Here is a 20,933-nt window from a genome sequence, read left to right on the forward strand (position 1 = left end):
TCACCTGACACAGGGCCTGGCATATAGTACACATTCAACAAAAATGAATATCCTTACCTCCTCCTTCTTCATACCTCTGATTTCTGATTTCAAATTTCAAATCTCCTTGGGATGTTGTGAGACTCAGATGAGATAATGTACCTGAATGACCTCTATAATTAGCCAAGCAAATATAACACAGCATCATCCATTACCATTATGCCTCAATGTAACATCTTCCACATTTGGAAACACTACTTAGAATCTGAATTTTCCTGACAGTCCCAAGTGTGAAGCTTCATCTTCATGTGTAGATGATGTTCCATTACTTTGGGAGCTTCCCACTTTACAAATAACTTACTCCTCTTTTTAAAATTTGATGCTCCCATGGGCCTAGTGTGGTAGATTTCCCTATTCTCCCCATTTACAAATCAGGGGTTAAGCTCAGGTCTAGGAAGTGACTTGCCTAAGGTCCTATAGATAAGGATAAGTCTTGGACTTGAACTCAGGTATTTTGACTTCAAGCTCTGTGATGTTGCTACAATGTAAGCATTTTGCAGAGGCAAGAGCAAGGGTCTGGTAAATGAGTCAATGGTGGTGAGCAGGTGGAGATATTTGAATTCCCACATAGGCTTTCTCTCTCCCAGCTAGGCTCTTTAGGAGTGAGAGAAAGTAGCCCATTTGGAGGCAGGGGTAAAGAGCCTAGTGGAAGGTGGAAGGGGGAAACATTAGGAGAAGGAGAAAGCTGAGTCAACTGGGTAGAAGATGTTTTGGGTGGAATGGAGCTAGCCATGATGTTCTTCCTGCAGATGGCATGCAAGCACTCTACAAGATCAAGTCTTGCTCCATGGCACCTCCCATGAACCTACTCACAGGCAAAGTCCGGCAGTACTTCATTGAGGCCCATGAGATTCAATGGGACTACGGCCCAATGGGGCATGATGGGAGTACGGGGAAGAATTTGAGGGAGCCAGGCAGGTAAGAGGTAGTGTATTCCCTCTCCCTACTCCTGGGCCCAACAACACACACCTATTATTCCCTCTCAGAAATCTCTCACTTCACTTGGGGATCACAATCATTGTTTGTCTGAAGTTACATGGCACAACTGATAGCCAAATTCTTGTAGCCCCCAGAAGTGCTTGCTCTTGGGGAGCTATAAAACTTTTTGTATGGTTATGTCATATTCCCAGCAAAGAGTCCAAGCAAAGAGTCATATTCCCAGCAAAGAGTCCAAGCATTAAAAAGGTCCAGGTGGGACCGGATCATTTAAAATAATTTACTAATTATTTACGTCTTTGCTCCTTCCTTTCTTTACCATAGTCTGAAGGAGACATTTAAGTTGAAGTGTAAAATGCACTCTGAGAAGTGTAGGAAGAGGGGAAGCAACCTGCCTGTGGCCATTCCATGCTCATCCTTTTGGAGGAATTTCTCCAAATTCTCATGCCTCATCCATGACTCAGATGTGGGCAAGATAGAGTAGAAGGTTAGTGCCCTAATCAGTTGCTAAGCCTTAAGTTATACTTACTCACTGGTCTATCAGTGATTCAAGGTTTTTCAAAAGAGGCACTTGATAGATGACTAAGAGAGTTTATGGAGAAATATCCTAGGACACCCAATCATGTTTATTCTTCCAGTAGGACATAATGGAATGAATCTGCAGAAAACATAGGAAAGTAGGCACTTGGGTGTCAGCATGGCTTCTAAGAATCTGCAGCTCGTCTTGTTAAGTTAGTGGGTTTTCATTTTTGAAAGAAAGATATTATTGATTAAGGGAAGAAAGGATCTTGAGTACCTGAGGATGATTAAGGACAGATGTAAGACTACTTAACTCTGGAGAACAAAACTGATCCCAGTGTCTAGAACTTACAAGCAAGAAGATTTCAGCCTATTTCTATACAACAGTAAAAGGAATTGCTTTCTCTGAAAATAAGTTCCCTGATCTTGGAAAGGCTCAAGCAGAAGCTGTGTATTGTTAATTTGTGTTGTCACCAGAGGAAATACCTTCAGTGGGTGGAAGTTAACCTGGATGATCTCTGAGGTCCTTCCTAATCACAAAGATCCATAACTTGATGAGAAAAAGGGTGAGATGGAAACCTATTTGACACATGGCTAAATAATTTGAAATTTGCCTCCTTATATGCCAGTGGCTCAGATAAATTCTTCCAGAAGAGCTCCAGCCGAATCGGGGGTACTTACTGGAAAGTTCGATATGAAGCCTTCCAAGATGAGACATTCCAGGAAAAGGTGCAGCTGGAGGAAGATAAGCATCTTGGAATCCTGGGTGAGGAATCCTTAACTTGTGAATTTAATTGACTAGAGCCAGAGAATTGGGAAGGGCTTAGAAACTGGAGGCTGATGACAGCTCAGAAACACACTCTAGACCAACATTTCCCAAAGTGAGTCCCAAGAGATGAGTGTTTTGTGAGAAAGTGTTATAGGTCTGAATTTGTCTGCAAAACACTAAGTTAAACAGTTAAATAGTGTTCTTTGATGCAGGGCTTCCCAGAGCCTTGGATTTATTTTTGTTCATCATGAATCTCCAAGATGGGAGTAGAGTATATAGCATTTCTATATTTGCTTTGCTACTGAAACCTTTTTTCATTGAACATCTTCTGATAGCAGTGTTGTACATATCACACTTTTTTATTTTTATTTTTTTTTATTTTGCGGTACGCGGGCCTCTCACTACTGTGACCCCTCCCGTTGCGGAGCACAGGCTCCGGACGCGCAGGCTCAGCGGCCATGGCTCACGGGCCCAGCCACTCCGCGGCATGTGGGATCTTCCTGGACGGGGGCACGAACACGTGTCCCCTGCATCGGCAGGCAGACTCTCAACCACTGCGCCACCAGGGAAGCCCCATATCACACTTTTAAACGTTATTCTCTAGGTGTATTTCTGAAGGGCTATATAAGGCAGTAAGACTGTTCATGTTCTTGGCAATACGGGACCAGGAGCAGATTGGCATGACATGCAGACATGCTTGCTATGGTGAGGGATGTGGAACAAAGCTTAGGGCCTGACCTTAGAGAAGGTATCTAGAAGGCCTAAATCACAGTATAGCACTGAATTACTATAGGAAGGTTTGGTGTGGCTTAGTCACTTGGTAGAGCAGGAAATAAGATAGATCAGATGGGAAAAAACTTTGAAAATGAAATAAAGTAATGGACCATATTCTGGGGATAGGTTTGTGCCAGTTGATTTTAGGAGACCTGAACATGGACAATTGCTGTTTCATTAGCTGGATAGGGAGATATAAGGAGAAGAAACCCACCTGGGTTTGGGAAAGAGGGTGGGTGGCGAGTAGTAAGGAGCTATCATTAGCTGGTATTCAGTGTTGGTCCCCAGTCCTTGTTTTTCTTCAATATTTTATTGTGGTAAAATATGCATAACATAAAATTTACCATCTTAACCATTTTAAAGTACACTGTTCAATGGTAGTAAATGCATTCATAGCATTGCACAGCCATCACCACCATCCATCTCCATAACTCTTTTCATCTTGTAAAACTGAATCACTATACTCATTAAAAAATAACTACCCATTCTTCCCTCCCCCCAGTGCTTGGCAACCACCATTCTACTTTCTGTCTCTATGATTTTGACTACCTTAAGCACCTCATATAAGTGGAATTTTACAATATTTGTCTTTTTGTGACTAACATTTCACTTAGAATAATGTCCTCAAGGTCCATCCATGTTGTAGTATATTGCAGAATTTCCATTGTAGTTTTGCTTATCCACTCATCTATTAATGGACACTTGGTTTGCTTCCACGTTTTAGCTGTTTAGAATAATGTTGCTATGAATATGGGTGTACAAATGTCTCTTTGAGACATGCTTTCAATTACTTTGGGTATATACACAGAAGTGGAATTTCTGGGTCTTATGGTAATTCTAGTTTTAATTTTTTGAGGAACCACCATGCTGTTTTCCACAGTGACTGCACCATTTTACAATCCCACCAACAGTGCATAAGTGTTCCAATTTCTACACATCCTTGGCAACACTTATTTTCTGATTTTTTTCATAGTATCCATCCTAATGGGTGTGAGGAGTTGGCTTATTGTAGTTTTGATTTGCATTTCCCTGATGATTAGTGACGTTGAGCATCTTTCCATGTGCCCATTGGCCGTTTGTATATCTGCTTTGGAAAAATGTCTATTCAAGTCCTTTGCGCAACTTTAGTTGGATTATTTTTTTGTTGTTGAGTTTTAGGAGTTCTCTATATATTCTGGATATTAATCTCCTGTCAGATGTATGATTTGCAAATATTTTCTCCCATTCTGTGGGCTGCCTTTTCACTCTGCTGGTAGTGTCTTTTGATGCACACTTAAAATTTTTTTTCATGAAATACAATATGTTTATTTTTTTAGTTACCTGTGTCTTTGGTGTCATAGCCAAGAAATCATTGCCCAATCCAGTATCCTGAATATTTTGCCCTATGTTTACTGCCAAGAGTTTTATTGTTTTAGGTACATTTAGATCTTTGATCTACTTTTATTTAATTTTTGCATATGGTGTTAGGTAAGGGTTCAACTTCATTCTTTTGCATATCGAAATCCAGTTTTCCCAGCACCATTTGTTTAAAAGACTATCCTCATATGTGCAAGGGTTTATTTCTGGGCTCTCTATACTATTCCTTTGGTCTCTATGTCTGTCTTTATGCCAATATCACACTGTTTTGATTACCATAGCTCTGTAGTAAGTTTTAAAATCAGGAAATGTGATGTCTTCTAGTTTGTTCTTTTTTCCCCAAGATTATTTTGCTATTTGGAGTCCCTTGAGATTACATATGAATTTTAGAAGGGGTTTTTCCACTTCTTCAAAATCATCATTGAGATTTTGATAGAAATTTCACTGAATCTATAGGTAGTATTGACATTTTAACAATATTAAGTCTTTTGATCTATGAACATGCAATGTGTTTCCTTTTTTTGTGTGTGTGGTATGCGGGCCTCTCACTGTTGTGGCCGCTCCCGTTGCGGAGCACAGGCTCTGGATGCGCAGGCTTAGCGGCCATGGCTCACGGGCCTAGCCACTCCATGGCACGTGGGATCTTCCCAGACCAGTGCACGAACCCGCGTCCCCTGCATCGGCAGGCGGACTCTCAACCACTGTGCCACCAGGGAAGCCCTGTTTCCATTTTTTATATCTATTTTATTTCAGCAATGTTTTGTAGTTTTCATTCTACAAGTTTTTCACAACCTTGGTTAAATAAATTCTAAGTATTTTATTCTTTTCATGTTATTATAAATGGAATTCCTTTTGTAATTTCTTTTTCAGATTTTTCAATGTTAGTGCAACTGACTTTTGTGTGTTGATTTTGTATCTCACTACTTTGCTTAATTCATTGATTCTAACAGTTTTTTGTGGGCACTTTAGGATTTTCTAAATAAGTATGATAAAGATCTTATCATCTGCAAACAGATAATTTTACTTCTTCATTTCCAATTTGGATATCTTTTATTTCTTTTTCTTGACTAATTGATCTGGCTAGAAGCCCCAGTAATATGTTGAATACAAGTGGTAAAAGCAGGCATCCTTGTTCTTTCCTGATCTCAGAGGAAAACTTTTCAGTCTTTCAACATTGAGTATGATGTTTGCTGTGGGTTTTTCATATATGGCTTTTATTATATAGAAGTAGACTCCTTCTATTTCTAGTTTCTGGATTTTTTTTTAATTATTAAAAGGTGTTGAATTTTGTCAAGTGTTTTTTCTGCATCAATTAACATGATCATTATTTCCCTTCATTTTTAACATAATATATTACATTGATTAATTTTTGTAAGTTGAAACATTCCTGCATTCCAGGAATAAAACCGACTTAGTCATGGTGTGTAATGTTTTTGTTTTTTTTTTTTTTTTTTGCTTTTTTTAGAATTGAATGTATTTTTATTTTTTTTAACATCTTTACTGCAGTATAATTGCTTTACAGTGTAATATTTTTAATATGTGGCTGAGTTTGTTTTGCTAGTATTTCATTGAGGATTTTTGCATCAGTGTTCATAAGTAATATTGGTGCGTGGTGTTCTTGTAATATCTTTGCCTGGCTTTGATATCAGTGTAATGCTGACCTCATAGAATGATTTAGGAAGTATTCCCTCCTCTACAATTTTTTTGGGAATATTTGAGAATTGGTATTACTTCTTTAAATGTTTAGTAGAATTCACGAGTAAAGCCATCAGGTCCAGGGCTTTTCTTAATTCCCAGATTTTTGATGGCAGATTCAATCTCTTTATAGGTCTTTCAGATTTTCTATTACATTATGATTAATTCTTGGTTGGTTTTCTGTTTTAGGAATTGTCTATTTTATCTAGGTTTTCCAATTTGTTGGTTTACAAACAAATTATAATCTTTTTATAATCTTTTAAATAATATTTCTTATAATCTTTTTATATAATCTCTTATAAACATTTTTTTCTTTACTTCTGTAGAATCAGTAGTAATGTCCCCAATTTCATTTCTGATTTTAGTAATTTGAATCTCCTATACTTTTTTCTTACTCCATCTAACTAAAGATTTTTCAATTTTGTTGACCCTTTTGAAGAACCACTTGTGGTTTCATTGATTTTTTTAAATATGTTTATTGGAGTATAATTGCTTTACAATGTTGTGTTAGTTGCTGCTGTATAACAAATTGAATCAGCTATATGTATACATACATCCCCATATCCATTCGCTATTGCATCTCCCTCCCACCCTCCCTATCCAACCGCTCTACAGTGACACAAAGCACAGAGCTGATATCCCTGTGCTCTGCAGCTGCTTCCCACTAGCTATATATTTTACATTTGATAGTGTATAGATGTCCATGCTACTCTCTCACTTCACCCAGCTTACCCATCCACCTCCCCATGTCCTCAAGCCAATTATCTAGGTCTGTGTCTTTATTCCTCTCCTGCCCCTAAGTTGTTCAGAAGCATTTTCGTTAATTACACATATATTTGTTAGCATACGGTATTTGTTTTTCTCTTTCTGACTTATTTCACACTGTATGACAGTCTCTATGTCCATCCACCTCACTGCAAATATCTCAATTTCAATTATTTTTATGGCTGAGCATTATTCTATTGTATATATGTGTCACATCGTCTTTATCTATTTATCTATCAATGGATATTTAGGTTGATACCATGTCCTGGCTTTTGTAAATAGTGCTGCAATGAACATTGTGGTATATGACAATTTTTGAATTATGGTTTTCTCAGGGTATATGCTCAGTAGTGGGATGGCTGGGTCATATGATAGTTCTAGTTTTAGTTTCTTTAAGGAACCTCCATACTGTTCACCATAGTGGCTGTATCAACTTACATTCCCCCCAACAGTGCAAGAGGGTTCCCTTTTCTCCACACCCTCTTCAGCATTTATTGTTTGTAGATTTTTGATGATGGCCTTTCTGACTGTTGTGAGGTGATATCTCACTGTAGTTTTGATTTGCATTTCTCTAATGATTAGTGATGTTGAGCATCCTTTCATGTGTTTGTTGGCAATCTGTATCTCTTCTTTGGAGAAATGTCTATTTAGGTCTTCTACACATTTTTATATTGGATTGCTTTTTTTTTTTGCTGTTGAGCTGCATGAGTTGCTTGTATATTTTGGAGATTCATCCTTTGTCAGTTGCTTCATTTGCAAATATTTTCTCCCATTCTGAGGGTTGTCTTTTCATCTTGTTTATAGTTTCCTTTGCTGTGCAAAAGCTTTTAAGTTTCATTAGATCCCATTTGTTTATATTTATTTTTATTTCCATTTCTCTAGGAAGTGGATCAAAAAGGATCTGCTGCAATGCATGTCACAGAGTGTTATGCCTGTGTTTTCCTCTGAGGCTTTTATAGTGTCTGGCCTTACATTGAGGTCTTTAATCCATTTTGAGTTTATTTTTGTGTATGGTGATAAGGAGTGTTCTAATTTGATTCTTTTACATGTAGCTGTCCAGTTTTCCCAGCACCACTTATTGAAGAGGCTGTCTTTTCTCCATTGTATATTCTTGCCTCCTTTGTCAAAGATAAGGTGACCATAGTCCATTGGTTTATCTCTGGGCTTTCTATCCTCTTCCATTTATCTATATTTCTGCTTTTATGCCCGTACCATACTGTCTTGATTACTGTAGATTTGTAATATAGTCTGAAGTCAGGGAGTCAGATTCCTCCAGCTTGGTTTTTCTTTCTCAATATTGCTTTGGCTATTCGTGGTCTTGTGTGTTTCCATACAAATTGTGAAAAAAAAGTTCTACTTCTGTGAAAAATGTCATTGGTAGTTTGATAGGGATTACATTGAATCTGTAGATTGCTTTGGGCAGTAGAGTCATTTTCACAGTGTTGATTCTTCCAATCCAAGAATGTGGTATATCTCTCCATTTTACATCCTACTACTTTACCAAATCATTGATCAGCTCTAGTAGTTTTCTGGCGGCATTTTTAGGATACTCTATGTACAGTATTATGTCATCTGCAAACAGTGACAGTTTTACCTCTTCTTTTCTGATTTGGATTCGTTTTATTTCTTTTTCCTCTCTGATTGCTGTAGCTAAAACTTTGAAAACTATGTTAAATAATAGTGGTGAGAGTGGGCAAACTTGTCTCGTTCCTGATCTTAGTCAAAATTGTTTCAGTTTTTCACCATTGTGAATAATGTTGGCTGTGCGTATGTCATATATGGCCTTTATTTTGGTGAGGTAAGTTCCCTGTATGCCTACTTTCCAGAGGGTTTTTATCATAAATGCATGTTGATCTTAGTCAAAGATTTTTCTGCATCTATGGTGATGATCATATGATTTTTATCCTTCAGTTTGTTAATATGGTGTATCTCATTGATTGATTTGCATATATTGAAGAATCCTGCATTTCCAGGATAAACCCCACTTGATCATGGTGTGTGATCCCTTTAATGTGCTGTTGGATTCTGTTTGCTAGTATTTTGTTGAGGATTTTTGCATCTATGTTCATCAACAATATTGGCCTGTAGTTTTTGTTTGTGTGTGTGTGTGTGTGGCATCTTTGTCAGGTTTTGTATCAGGGTGATGGTGGCTTTGTAGAATTAGTTTGGGAGTGTTCCTCCCTCTGCTATATCTTGGAAGAATTTGAGAAGGATAGGTTAGTTCTTCTCTAAATATTTGATAGAATTCGCCTTTGAAGCTATCTGGTCTTGGACTTTGTTGGAAGATTTTAAATCATGGTTTCAATTTCAGTGCTTGTGATTGGTCTGTTTATATTTTCTATTTCTTTCTGGTTTAGTCTCGGAAGGTTGTGCTTTTCTCAGAATTTCTCCATTTCTTCCAGATTGTCCATTTTATTGGCATATAGTTGCTTTTCGTAATCTCTCATGATCCTTTGTATTTCTGCAGTGTCAGTTTTTTCTTGTCCTTTTTCTTTTCTACTTCTATTGATTTGAGTCCTCTCCCTTTTTTTCTTGATGAGTCTGGCTAATGGTTTATCAATTTTGTTTATCTTCCCAAAGAACCAGCTTTTAGTTTTATTGATCTTTGTTATCGTTTCCTTCATTTATTTTTCATTTATTTCTGATCTGCTAATTTTGGGTTTTTTTTTTTTTGTTCTCCTTTCTCTAATTGCTTTAGGTGTAAGGTTAGGTTGTTTATTTTTCTTGTTTCTTAAGGTAGGAATGTATTGCTATAAACTTCCCTCTTAGAACTGCTTGTGCTGCATACCATAGGTTTTGGGTCGGTTTGTTTTCATTGTCATTTGCTTCTAGGTATTTTTTGATTTCCTCTTTGATTTTTTCAGTGATCTCTTTGTTATTAAGTAGTGTATTGTTTAACCTCCATGTGTTTTTAATTTTTAGCCATTTTTCCTGTAATTTATATCTAGCCTCATAGAGTTGTGGTCATAAAAGATACTTAATATGTGTTCAGTTTTCTGAAATTTGACAAAGCTTGATTTGTGTCCCAAGATATGATCCATCCTGGAGAACGTTCAATGAGCAGTTGAGAAGAAAGTGTATTCTGTTGTTTTTGGATGAAATGTCCTATAAATATCAATGAAGTCCATCTTGTTAAATGTATCATTTAAAGCTTGTGATTCCTTATTTATTTTCATTTTGGTTGATCTGTCCATTGGTGAAAGTGGGGTGTTAAAGTCCCCTACTATTATTGGGTTACTGTCAATTTCCCCTTTTATGGTTATTAGCATTTCCCTTATGTATTGAGCTGTTCCTATGTTGGGTGTATAAATATTTCCAATTGTTATATCTTCTTCTTGGATTGATCCCTTGATCATTATATAGTGTCCTTCCTTGTCTCTTGTAGTAGTCTTTATTTTAGAGTGTATTTTGTCTGATATGACTATCAGTACTCCAACTTCCTTTTGATTTCCATTTTCATGTAATATATTTTTCCATCCCCTCGCTTTTAGTCTGTATGTGTGCCTAGGTCTGAAGTGGGTTTCTTGTAAACAGCATGTATATGGGTCTTGTTTTTGTATTCATGTAGCCAGTCTTTTGGTTGGAGCATTTAATCCATCTACATTTAATGTAATTATTGATATGTATGTCCCTATTATGATTTTCTTAATTGTGTTGGGTTTGTTTTTGCAAGTTTCTTCCTTTTCCTGTGTTTCCAGCCTAGAGAAGTTTCTTTAGCATTTGTTGTAAAGCTGGTAGGTTGTGCTGGATTCTCTTAACTTTTTATTGTCTGTAAAGCTTTTAATTTCTCCATCGAACCTGAATGAGATCCTTTCTGGGTAGAGGAATCTTGGTTGTAGTATTTTCCCTTTCATCACTTTTAATATATCCTGTCACTCCCTTCAGGCCTGCAGAGTTGTTGCTGAAAGATCAGTTGTTAACCTTATGGGGATTTTATTGTATGTTTTTTGTTGCTTTTCCCTTGCTGCTTTTAATATTTTTTCTGTGTATTTAATTTTCGATAGTTTGATTAATATATGTTTTGGTGTGTTTCTCCTTGGATTTATCCTGTATGGGACTCTCTGTACTTCCTGGAATTTATTGACTCTTTTCTTTTCCATATTAGGAAAGTTTTCAACTATAATTCTTCAAATATTTTCTCAGTGCCTTTCTTTTTCTCTTGTTCTTCTGGGACCCCTATCATTTGAATGTTGATGTGTTTAATATTGTCCCAGAAGTCTCTGAGACTGTCCTTAATTCTTTTTGTTCTTTTTTCTTTATTCTGCTCTATGGTAGTTATTTCCACTATTTTATCTTGCAGGCCACTTATCTATTCTTCTGTCTCAGTTATTCTGCTATTGATTCCTTCTACAGAACTTTTAATTTCATTTATTGTGCTGTTAATCATTGTTTGTTTGCTCTTTAGTATTCTAGGTCCTTGTTAAACATTTGTTGTATTTTCTCCATTGTATTTCCAAGATTTTGGATCATCTACTATCATTACTGTGAGTTGTTTTTCAGGCTGAGTGCTTACTTCCTCTTCATTTGTTTGGTCTGATGATTGGTTTCTATCTTGCTCTTTCATGTGCTGTGTATTTCTCTGTCTTCTCATTTTGCTTAACTTACTGTGTTTGGGGTCTCCATTTCACTGGCTGCAGGTTCGTAGTTCCCATTGTTTTTGGTGTCTGCCTTCAGTGGGTAAGGTTGTTTCAGTGGGTTGTGTAGGATTTCTGGTGGAGGGCACTGGTGCCTGTGTTCTGGTGGATGAGACAGGATCTTGTCTTTCTGCTGGGCAAGACCACATCCAGTGGTGTGTTTTGGGGTGTCTGTGAACTTATTATGATTTTAGGTGACCTCTCTGCTAATGGGTGGGGTTGTGTTTCTGTCCTGTTAATTATTTGGCCTATGGTTTCCAGCACTGCAGCTTGCTGTTTTTTTGAGTGGAGCTGGGTCTTAACATTGAGGTGGAGATCTATGTGAGAGCTTTCGCCTTTTGCTATTAGGTGCGGCCGGGAAGTCTCTGGTAGACTCATATCCTGAACTCAACTCTTCTGCCTCAGAGGCTCACGCTGGAACTCCAAGACCCTCTCAGCCAGTCAGCTCAAAAAAAGGGAGAAAAAAATAAAATAAAGAAAAATAAAATATTTAAAAGAAAAAAATATTAAAAATAAAAAGTAAAAAATATTTTTAAAAAAGAGGGAAAGAAGAGAGCAACCAAACCCAAAAACTAATCCACCAATGATAACAACCGCTAAAAACTATACAAAAAGAAAAAGAGAAACGGACAGAGAGAAGAACCTTAGGACACATGGTAAAAGCAAAGCTATACAGACAAACACACACAAAAAAGCATACACATACACACTCACAGAAAGAGAAAAAGGAAAAAATATATATGTTAAAAAAAGGAAGAGAGCAACCAAATCAATAAACAAATCTACCAATGATAATAAGCTCTAAATACTAAACTAAAATAAGCATAAAACCAGAAAAAAATTAGATGCAGAAAGCAAACCCCAAGTCTACAGTTGCTCCCAAAGTCCACTACCTCAGTTTTGGCATGATTAATTGTCTATTCAGGTATTCTGCAGATGCAGGGTACATTAAGGTGATTATGGAGATTTAATCCACTGCTCATGAAGCTGCTGGGAAAGATTTCCCTTTCTCTTATTTGTTCGCACAGCTCCAGCTTTCGTTTTGGCCTTGTCTCTGTATGTAGGTCTCCTGTGGCCATCTGTTCCCCACCCAGACAGAATGGGGTTAAAGGAGTGGCTGATTAGGGGGCTCTGGCTCACTCAGGCCAGGGGGAGGGAGGGGTCTGGAATGCAGGGTGAGCCTGAGGCGGCAGAAGTTGGTGTGATGTTGCAACAGCCTGAGGCACACTGTTTGTTCTCCCAGGGAAGTTGTCCCTGGATCTCGGGACCCTGGAAGTGGCGGGCTGCACAGGCTCCTGGGGGGAGAGGTGTGTGTGTGTGGATAGTGACCTGTGCTTGCACACATGCTTCTTTTTTTTAACATTTTTATTGGGGTATAATTGCTTTACAATGGTGTGTTAGTTTCTGTTTTATAACAAAGTGAATCAGTTATACATATACATATGCTCCCATATCTCTTCCCTCTTGTGTCTCCCTCCCTCCCACCCTCCCTATCCCACCCCTCCAGGTGGTCACAAAGCACCAAGCTGATCTCCTGTAGCAGCAACCTTAGTGTTTCATACCCGCCTCTGCTGTCCACACTGATAGCTGCAGCTCGCGCCCATCTCTGGAGTTCGTCTAGGCAGTGCTCTGAATCTCCTATCCTCGCACACCCCGAATCAATGGTCTCTTGCCTCTTAGGCAGTTCCAGACTTTTTCCCAACTCCTTTCTGGCTATCTGTGGTGCACTAGCCTCCTTTAGGCTGTGTTCATGCAGCCAACCTCAGTCCTCTCCCTGGGATCTGATCTCCAAAGCCAGAGCCTCAGCTCCCAGCCCCCTCCTGCTCCAGTGGGTGAGCAGACAAGCCTCTCTGGCTGGTGAGTGCTGGTCAGCACTGATCCTTGTGTGGGAATTTCTCTGCTTTGCCCTCTGTGCCCCTGTTGTTGTGCTCTCCTCCATGGATCCAAATCTTCCCCACTGTCCACCCACCATCTCTGCCAGTGAAGGGGCTTCCTAGTGTGTGGAAGCTTTCCCTCCTTCACAGCTCCCTCCCAGAAGTGCAGGTCCCATCCCTATTCTTTTGTCTTTTTTTCCACTTTTCTCTTTTGCCCTACCCAGGCACATGGGTAGTTTCTTGCCTTTTGGGAGGTCTGAGGTCTTCTGCCAGCATTCAGTAGGTGTTCTGTAGGAGTTGTTCTACATGTAGATGTATTTTTGATGTTTTGTGGGAAGGAAGGTGATCTCCACGTCTTACTCCTTCACCATCTTGAATGTTCTCGATATTCATTTTCATTGACTTTTAAAATTGTTTTTCTATTCTCTATTTTATTTATTTCTGCTCTAATCTTTATAATTTCCTTTCTTCTGCTAGCTTTGGGTTTTGTTAGCTTTTATTTTCCTAGTTCCTTAAGTTGTAAAGTTGGGTTGTTGGTTTGTGAACTTTCTTGTTTCTTAAATGTGTTTATAGGTATAAGTTTCCAGCTTAGCACTGCTTTTACTACCTCTCATCTTTTGGTATGTTGTGTGGTCATTTTCATTTTCCTCTACATATTTTGTAATTTCCCTTATGATCCCTTTTCTGATATTATGGTTGTTTAAAAGTGTGTTGCTTAATTTCCACAACTTTGTGAATTTTCCAGTTTTCCTTCTGTTATTGTTTTCTTACTTTATCCCATTGTGGATGGAGACAATACTTTGTATGATATATTTTTAAGTCTATTGAGATTAATCTGTGGCCTAACTTATGGTTTATCTTGGAATGTGTCCTCTGTGCACTTGAGAAGAATGTGTATTCTGTTCTTGTTGGGTAGAGTGTTCTGTATATATTATATCTAGTTGGTCTATCGTGTGTTTTGTCTTCATTTCATTGCTTATCTTTTGTATAGTTGTTTTTTCCATTATTGTAAGTGGGGTATAGGTTCCTAGTCTTTGAACAGAAGTGCAACATTAGGAGTAGCAATTGAGTAAAAACTAAGCCAGAAACCCTGAACTAGGGTTAGAGCCACCATAAGTACTCAAGGTATTGTCTTGGTATTTCTTGTTGATCTCAAAGTTGTTCCAGGCTAGGTTAGATGTGGTAGGTAATGGAAGAAAGGTAAGTGTAGAAGTGATGGCTAGACTACCTAGTCCAGGACCTGACTAGAAGTTATAATAATTTCATCTGTTTCAATTCAGTTTAGGATTGAGGCAAGCTCAGATTTTTAGTTGAGTTCTACCAGGAAATGCAGTTGTGGGAACTGGGGAAATGGGATTGGACCTGACAGTGGAGTAGGAGAAAACCCTGACTTCAGGACCTGGTTCTCTTCCTAATCAGTCATTTGAATTTGGGCAGATCAGTTCCAACTCTCTGAGCTGCAGTTTCCTCATCTGAAAAATGATGATATCATCTGCTTTTTATACCTTTGAATGGTGATTGAAGATCAAAATGAGGTGGTGGACTTTAAAGCGCTTTTTATAACTGTAAATTGCAATATACTTGAAAAAGATTATTCTTCTTATTGCAGAGGAAAAACTTCTCTATCTTTTTCACTTCTTTTTTACTTTTCTTCCCTCTCCTACTTCCATCCTACCTGATCATCCTGTTTACATTACCATTGTCTCTCCTTCCCATTTTCCAGGGCCAGTGATCCGGGCTGAGGTGGGTGACACCATCCAGGTGATCTTCTACAACCGTGCCTCCCAGCCATTCAGCATACAGCCTCATGGGGTCTTTTATGAGAAAGACTCCGAGGGAACTGTGTACAATGATGGTGAGCAGGCAGGGTTTCAAGTAATGTGGGCTACAGATAATAACAGGTACCTATAGAGTACAAATAAATAAAGGAGTGAAAGAGAGAAAAGAAGGCAGAATTACCTGCCATGGACGGATGTTGTTGAATGAATGTATGATATTTTAGTGAGACAGAGCTGGGATCAATAAGAGACAACTACTTTTAAATATATTTAAATATATTCTGATTATGAAAGTACATGTATTATGGAATTTTGATAAACATGGAAAATTATAAAATAAATAAAGTTCATTCATAAGTAAATTGCCAATATATTTTATATACCTTTTAACATTTTTCTGTGTTTATACAAATTTATATATTTAAAAATTTGTGATGATATATTTTGTATAGTTTGGTGTCTTACTATTTTCACTTACCATTATATTGTGTCCATTTTCTATGTCATTATAATCTTACAAACATTTTAATGACTATATAATACTCTAACACATAGATTTTACCTTATCTTCTATTATTTGGACATGTAGGTTGCTTTCATTATTTTTTAATATTGTAAATCATGTTGCAATGAATGAATATATATATTTGGTTTGGACTACTAGCTTAGGAAAAAATCCAAGAAGTGGGATTATTGGGTAGTTAATTTCTTGTTTTCCCTGAGAATAATATTAACACCTGCTAACCTCAAGCCAAAAATACCAAAAAATACTGAAAGCATAAAGGGCAAACTTACAGACAAATCTGGAATAAAAGAACATTCTACAATGCATCTGGTCTAGTATCTTCAAGAAATCAATGCCATAGGGAAAAGAATTAAAGAGACAACACCAAGGGCAATGTGCAAACCTTGTCTGGATGTTAGATGATATTAGGGTATTTTCTTAGGTCTGGTAATGTTATTATGGTAATATAGCAGATACTTACTGATGTATTTAGAAGTAAAATGTCATTATGTTTGCATTTCACTTCCAAATGATTTAGAAAAAGTAAGCATACACATAGATTTAGATAAATTAAAGATGACCAAGTCTGTGATAAAATAGATAACCAACAAGGACCTACTGTAAAAATAAATAAATAAATAAATAAATTTTAAAAAATACAAAGAGAAAAAAGGTGGCCAAATGTTAACAATCAACTCCAAGTGGTAGGGTAATTATCGCACTATCTTTTAAGGTTTTTTGTATGTTTAAAAATTTAAAGAGTTAGGAACAATGAATGAATAAGAAAAAATAAGTTAAAGCTATCCTAAATTATACCACCATATGATAAATTATACTACAAATATCCTTATGTATGCTTCTTTGCCTACTTTTATGATTATTTCATCAGAATATATATTTAAGATGTGGAATAATATCAGAGGGTGCACACATGAAAATTTCTGATACCTATGTCCAAATTGCTCTCTGGAAAAATTTGCAGTCACATCAATTTGGAATTCCATCAACAGTTACCAAGAGGGAGGACACATTTTCTTACAACCTCACCAGCAGAGGGCAGCCATTTTAATCATTGTCAAAATGTCAGTCTTGTAAGCAAACAACAAAACTCACTGTTATTTCTATTTGCATTAGGTTGAACATTCTTTTCAGTATTTATTTTGTATCTTACTTTTTTTGTGGACATAAACTTTTTAAGGCTTTTGATACATTCTGTCAACATTTTTTCTAAAATGGTTATTTTTATTTACACTTACCCTTTTAATAGGTGAGTGAGAGGAGTAAGTGCCATTTGAACCACTTATCACCAGAACTGATTATTATAATTTGTAAAATTTTGTTAATTTGACAGGCAAAAAAATTATATTTTCACTTGTACTAATTTGATTACTAATAGGTTTGAACATATAAAATAAAATTTCTGTGAATTGCCTGACCATGACTTGTGTCTATTTAAGGAATTACAGCCTTAGTATCATATATACACACACACGCACACACATACATACAAAACATATACACATCCATACATACATGAATACACATAGAGAGGAAAATATGTTCAACAGTTAGAACCATTCAAAGATTAAACAGGCTATGATGGTAGGTAGTGAGTCTTCTATCTCTGGATACTTTTAAGCAGAGGTAGGACTACAAGAGGAGATGAATGTATGTTTTTAAGTGAGGGATATTCCAAATAAGTTTTAAAAGTTCTTTCAATCCTTGGGTCCTATGAGTTTGGAAAACTGAAACCTAGGGAAATTTAAATTTCCCCAGTTCATATCACAAGTAGTGGCAGAACCAGAAACCAAACTCTAGTCTCTTGACTCCTACTCAGAACCTTTTTTAATATTCTATATTTTATGTTGCTGCTTCTCCTACTGCTACTCCAAAATGCATTTGTAGATTATGATCTTTACTTCACTGTTTGGAGATGATGATACTCACTCTAGCCAATGTGAGTAATGAATTCTATGTCTTTTCCTATAGGCTCATCCCACCCTGGGTTGGTGGCTAAGCCCTTTGAGAAAGTAACATACCGCTGGACAGTCCCTCCCAATGCTGGCCCCACTGCTCAGGATCCTGCCTGTCTCACCTGGATGTACTTCTCTGCTGCTGATCCCATAAGAGATACAAATTCTGGTCTGGTGGGCCCCCTGCTTGTGTGCAAGGCTGGTGCCTTGGGTGCAGATGGCAAGCAGGTATTGCCATGGTTTCTGGCTGGAAAGCCTGCTGGGAAGATGATGAGGTTGGGTTGCTGAATAGGAGTTAAGCATGGAACTGGGTTCTAGTAGTGAAGGAATAAAAACAAAAGTTATTGAATCAGAAATTAATAGTTGGTGACTTCATGCTATCTTGCATGCTATTCTTTTATTCACAAACACATATCTTCCTTAGTCTCTATTCCTTTCTATTTTATATTCTCCCAACATCTCCTCATTGTTTTAACCTCAGTGGCCCTTAAACCTTGCTCCTAATTCCTAACTCTGCCCTACTATTTTCTTGCCTTCTTTCATAACCAGCCCATAAATCTTAGCTGTTTAACCTTGGGCAAATTACTTAACCTCTCTTTGTCTCAGTTTCCTCATCTACAGTAAAGGGTTAACAATAGAAGAAGGTATCTTGAGTTTCTGTGAACACTAATTAAAATAATCCATATAAAGTGCTTGGCACAGTGTCTGATACCTAGTAAAGACTCAGTAAATGTTAGCAGTAATAATAATAATATTACTAAAATTAATAATAAAATAATAGTAAGTTAGTAATTAGTATAATTATTTTTTCTTTTATTTTCTAGCTTCTCCATTCCCATAGAATCCTCTGCCACCCCCTCCCCGATCTCCCAGCCGTCTTTCCCCACTCCTTCCCTTAATTGATTCCAGGCTCTCTTCTATCACACTCTGTACCTCTTCATCAATCTTGTGCACAATCTTGTGCCTCTTTCATACATCCCTCCCCTCCAGTCTTATCACTTTATTCTAACCCCCTTCACCCACCTGCAATTTGAAGTTACCTGAGGAAAAACTTTACAGCAAGCAACTGCAGCTCTAGGCAGGAGATATGGGCTTGGATCTGTGTTTGGAAAAGGAAATAGAAAATAATCAGGGATCATTGGGCTCTGGAGCTGCACAGTCCACAACTGCTGAAACTGTGGTTATTCCCACTCTGTTTTCTTCCACTGGGACTACAGAAAGGAGTGGATAAAGAATTCTTTCTCCTTTTCACTGTGTTGGATGAGAACAAGAGCTGGTACAGCAATGCCAATCAAGCAGCTGCTATGTTGGATTCCCGACTGATCTCAGAGGATTTCAAGGGTTTCCAAGACTCTAATCGGATGCATGGTATGGGGAGTGCTTTTACCCTAAGCTACAACTGAGAGATTATAAGTAAAATCTAGCCTAGATTTAATCATGATCCATTCCTGAAAACATTGATCCTATCGGTCATCTCTTCCCAAGAGACAAGCTACATCAAGGTATTAAACCTAAGACAACATATCTTATACTTAGTCCTTTCTTGTGCTTTGTTCTGTGTTACACAGTATGGGAGACACTAGAAAAAGATACTGTAAAATGAGGACTGCACACAAAGAATCCGCTAGAGAATGAGGAGAGTAAGCTGGGATGATACCTTTCCAGTCTTATCTTCTTCTTTCTTATCACCCGCTATTCTTGCTTCCCAACCCCATACTCCAGCCAAATAGGGATATTTTCTCTATATAGACATACCTTGTACTCTTCTGAGTCCATGCTTTTGTAATGATTTGTCCTCCACTTGAAATACCCCTCCTTACATTTTTGCTCTTAGCCAGTGGAAATTCTTCTCATTTTCTAAGGCCCTACTCAAAAGCTACCTCCTCCTCATTTCTTATTACCAAGTCCCAGGATGATGATACCCTCTTACTAACTACTATTGTATTTTTATCAGACTCTTTCAATAGCAAGTTCCATACACTCCAAAATATTGTAGTTATTTGTTACGTGCCTTTTGACTTCTGCTAGAGTGTAGTCTCCTTAAAGGTGAGTATTGTTTGTTGTTTATCTGTGTATCTTTTACATGGTCTAATATATAGTAAGTAGTTATTGAACTAGTGAACTACTAAATTAATGAATAGGTGGGTGGGTGAGTGAATTAATGGGGATTCATGGTCCAAGTTTGTAAGGAACTCTCAGCATTTTGCAATGAAATGAAACTAACACCCATGAAACAATTATAGAATATTCAAGACAGACTATAATTAAGTGCTAAATTGTGTGGAACAGCTTTTAAGTGACATAGCATTCAGAAAAGGAGAACATTAATGAGGAACAATCCAGTTAAAGGATTCCTGGAAGAAGGAAGTGCTTGACTGAGCCTTGAAGTCTGAATAACTTTGCAATCAAACATTATAGGTAGGGGAAGCAGAATCAAGCAGTTAGCGATGGTTCCATCAGCATCCCAGGGGATTATCAAATAAAGTTACTCATTAAAGCTGGTTCCAGTGGATGTAGGAACATTGAAAAGGGATCAGCTTCAAGCAGGTCTCCCTGTATTTTTGAGCGGAGTATGCAGGGTGGGAGAGGGTCAAGAACGAGTGTGTTGTCTTTTGGCTCTATCTCTTGCTTCTCATTACCAATCAGTTACATCAGTTGGAAAAAGTAATACAGTCTACAAACCAAGTTTATTCCAGTATGAATTTATTTGACAACTGATAAGTACTAGGTAACATGCGAGGTGCTTGGAAAAAATGATGTGCTTCATGCTAGGTCAATCTAGTGTGGGAGATAAATTTGTACTTAAATCACTGGACTCTGTGGTAAGTGACATTTCAGAATTTTGTGGGGAGAAAAGTTTCAAGGAAGCCAGAAAGAGTGCAAAAACTGCTTTACAGGGTAGATGATATTTGAGCTAGTGCATGATGGATATGTAGTAATTTGCTGTAGAGAGAAACCAGAGGGAAAGTTTATTCCAGGAAAAGGGAACAGCCTGTGAAAAATCAACAAGTATTTTCTACGTGCCTACCATGTTTAAGGTCCTGGGAATACAGAGGCAAATAGAGCTCACAGGATAAAGGTGTGTATGTGTGTGTGAAAGAGAGTGAGAGGATAAGATATAGGTAGGAGTACCAGGGAGGAGGCTTTCGTGTGGGAGTTCAGACCAGAGATGTTGAGAGCCAGAAATAAGGCAGTGGGAGTGAAGATGAAAAGGAAGAAACAGATTGAAAGCTGAGGAAGGAACCTTGGGGAACTCCAACACTTTACAGAGGCATGGAGAATGAGTATAAGATGGAGGAGGAACATTCAGAAAAGT

The 20,933-nt window shown here is 37.6% G+C and overlaps 1 protein-coding gene across 2 annotated transcripts in view; it reads left to right on the forward strand.

The window, feature by feature from the left end:
- The window catches only part of HEPH (hephaestin), a gene marked incomplete at its 5' end in the record, with an annotated part of 88,404 nt that overhangs the window by 14,856 nt on the left and 52,615 nt on the right, over positions 1–20,933 (forward strand). For both annotated transcript variants that reach the window (XM_082681110.1, XM_082681109.1), the window contains 5 exons: positions 789–957; positions 2,124–2,260; positions 15,085–15,216; positions 17,634–17,845; positions 18,835–18,985. In XM_082681110.1, coding sequence (XP_082537236.1) covers positions 789–957; positions 2,124–2,260; positions 15,085–15,216; positions 17,634–17,845; positions 18,835–18,985 — 801 coding nt within the window. The remainder of the gene's footprint in view (positions 1–788; positions 958–2,123; positions 2,261–15,084; positions 15,217–17,633; positions 17,846–18,834; positions 18,986–20,933) is intronic.

The sequence above is a fragment of the Grampus griseus genome (genome assembly GCF_964374135.1).
Source record: "Grampus griseus genome assembly, chromosome: X".
Lineage (NCBI taxonomy): Eukaryota > Metazoa > Chordata > Mammalia > Artiodactyla > Delphinidae > Grampus > Grampus griseus.